At 28.2% G+C, this 3,001-nt stretch overlaps 1 protein-coding gene across 1 annotated transcript; it reads right to left on the bottom strand.

Moving 5' to 3' along the window:
- Positions 1-2,099: 2,099 nt before the first annotated feature.
- Positions 2,100-2,664, bottom strand: LOC108488826 (uncharacterized). Its single transcript, XM_017793111.2, has one exon. It carries the CDS (start codon positions 2,559-2,561, stop codon positions 2,286-2,288), a length of 276 nt encoding a protein of 91 aa, XP_017648600.1. The 5' UTR covers positions 2,562-2,664; the 3' UTR covers positions 2,100-2,285.
- Positions 2,665-3,001: the final 337 nt, after the last annotated feature.

Raw genomic sequence — 3,001 nt, 5'->3', positions numbered from 1 at the left:
CTTTAAATTTAATTGTGATTTAAATTTATATATATATAGATAGACTATGATTATTATTTGGTATGATTCTTGAAAATTATGATCATTATATAATGTTTTACTCTGAATCATGCTTGGTCTTTTTGTTTTTTTTTATATATTGAGTTTGATGATGGGATTTATATGATTTAAATTCGTGTTATATAAATATCTGATAAAAACTTTAACTATTGTTTCATATATGTTAAATAAAAAAATTGCAAACCTAAAATAGTAACCGATTCGAAACCTAAAATCATGTGAAAAAAAATTACTGCTGCCTGTAGGGGTGAGCAAAATCCAATTCGATTTGAAAAACTCGATAAAAAATTTAAATTTTGAATTAAATAATTCGAGTTATTTGAGTTAATCAAGTTATTCGGATCAACTCGAATAAAAAATTAAATTTTTTGGTTTAACTCAAATATGAATTACAGAATTCGAGTTATTCGAAAATCCGAATAAGAAAAGGCAAAACTACGTCTTTTTGATAAATGTTTACCTTTTCTAAAGTTAAAAGTTAAAACTATTAAATTAAAAGGTAAAATTTCGATATTTTGATAAATATTTACTTATTAAGTTAAAAGGTAAAACAATTATATTGCTTATGTAGTTAAATAATCTTATATTTTATCTACTAGTTAAATAATTGGTCCATATAAACGTAACATTGAGTATAAATAATATGATTCGTTAACTTGACTCGACTTAACTCGAAATTTTTTCACTCGATTCAGTTCGAGTCGAAAAAAATTCAAATTGAGTTCGGTTGCTAAAATATGATTCGTCAACTAGACTAACTTGAATTTTTTTGACTCGATTCGACTCTACTCGACTCTATCGAATACTCATCCCTAGCTACCTACACATCATACCCATTACAATTTTGTTGAAAGCCTAAAATTATGCTTTACTCACAGTAAAAAGGGAATGTAATTTGCTTTAGAATTAAAAATATATTATTTAATTTTTTATTTAATTTTTTATCTCTTTTAATTTTAAATTTGTATTATTTATTAAATCACTTTAAAATAGATGAAAAAAATTAAGCGTATGTTAACTTTGATGATATAACATACACGTGGAGTGCCACATGTATATCGTATTGGCAATTAATTAATTTTTAAAATTTAAAAACTTCAAAAATTATGAAAATATGTTTTAAAAATTAAAAATTATTAAAAAGTATAAAATTTATAAATATATTTTTAATATTTTAAATTTAAAATTAATTAATTGCTAATGGTTATACATGTAAACGCAACGTGGATGCGATGTAAGCAAAGTTAATAAACATTAATTTTTCATCTATTTTGGGGTGATTTAATACACAATGCAAGTTTAAGAGCTAAAATAATTTTTTTTTATAAAGTTGAAGGATAGAATTAAGTGATTGTAAAAAAATATTTTTTCGAACATTAATCTCATTGTAGGCTTTTGTCATATATGCTCTTTCTTATACAATCTCTAGAACTATCCATAGCTCTTTCCCAACCCTTAAATAAGAGGAAAATACGTTTCAGGATACTCAAACTCACGTTCTCTTACACTAATAATAATGTCGATATTAATCGAATTAAGACTCAATCAGCTAAATAAATATTTTTGAACTTATCTAAAATAATAAAAAATAATAATGACGTCCTTTAGAATCAAGGACAAGGACAGAAAGCTAGACTAATAGTTGATTTGGATGCGTAGTGGAGTCAGTTTGAGCGGGTCGTGATGTCCTCTTGAATAAGCAAAAGAATCATATTTGGCATCGTTCTCAACCATAAACTTTATTTTACCTAAGCTACAACTTTATTTGGTTACAAAACTAAATAACATTGGGTTGAAGAGTCAAAAGAACATCCTAATGGGAAGGAAAAGATGAAACACCAAGAAGTTGCCTTGTAACAAATAAGACCAACCAGATAAGATCAAAAAGCACAATTTGTTTACTTCTCTTTTCAGAACAAATTACGACTGAAGAGCCAGAAAACTTCCGTCCCTCAATGAAACAACCTAATCATATTCATACCCAAACCCACCCCATAAGGAGCATAATAAAACCACTACAAACATTCGTGAGCAGCTAATATGGAAATGGTTGTATTTATTTATACTTTTAAAATAATATGAAGAATTTTATATATAATATTCTTTTACATGATCATCATTTCAGCACTTCATATTTATATTCGTAAATCATAATAGAGAGAATACAAGCTAAAAGAAGCAAATGAAATATGTTTGGCCAGCAGAGAATACCAGTGCATCGATGATCAAAGTCCTCTAGCCAACATTTTCTCATAATTTTCAATGGACTCAAGCCTCTGGAGCAGAAGCTGGTGCCTGAATTTCTGGATGAAGGCCTCCGCACTTTCGTTTATGTCGACGGATGGCTTTTTCTCCAGCTTATTAGTGGCAGCACCAGCAGCTGACTTTTTCTCTGTCACGTTGGACCTGACGCCTCTATTATCTTTCAAATGATCACCATTAACATTAGGGTCTGCAATTTTGGAGCTGTGGTAGGGATGAGGCATGGAGCTCTTCTTCATTGTAATCTTCAAGTTGCTTTTTTTTTTTTTGCTTGATGAAGAGGGTGATGGTATGCCATGCTCAGAGGTTACCACCCCGTATTTAAAGCCAAAAAGTCAAATAAAAGACGATTTATTTTTATTAGGCCGAGATTCCATCTTACATTATTTTTGATGCATGGGCACGCCATTTTAGAATTTTCAAAACTTTTTTTAATATATATATGCTAATTAAGCAGTAAGAAGATATACAGTGGATTGGATTGGGTAAGATTAACTAAATTTTATTTTTATTTATCCAAATTTTAATTTTACGAAACCCGTTTTATAATTAAATTTAAATATTTTTTATCATTTCAATAAAATTTCAATTTTAGTTTGAATTATCAAAAACACTAAACGTGAACCAATTGGATTCATCGTACCCATTTCAACACATCTCGACGAAAAGTTTTGGAAAT

This window comes from Gossypium arboreum, chromosome 10 (assembly GCF_025698485.1).
Source record: "Gossypium arboreum isolate Shixiya-1 chromosome 10, ASM2569848v2, whole genome shotgun sequence".
NCBI lineage: Eukaryota > Viridiplantae > Streptophyta > Magnoliopsida > Malvales > Malvaceae > Gossypium > Gossypium arboreum.
This window is presented reverse-complemented; position numbering and strand designations above follow the sequence as displayed.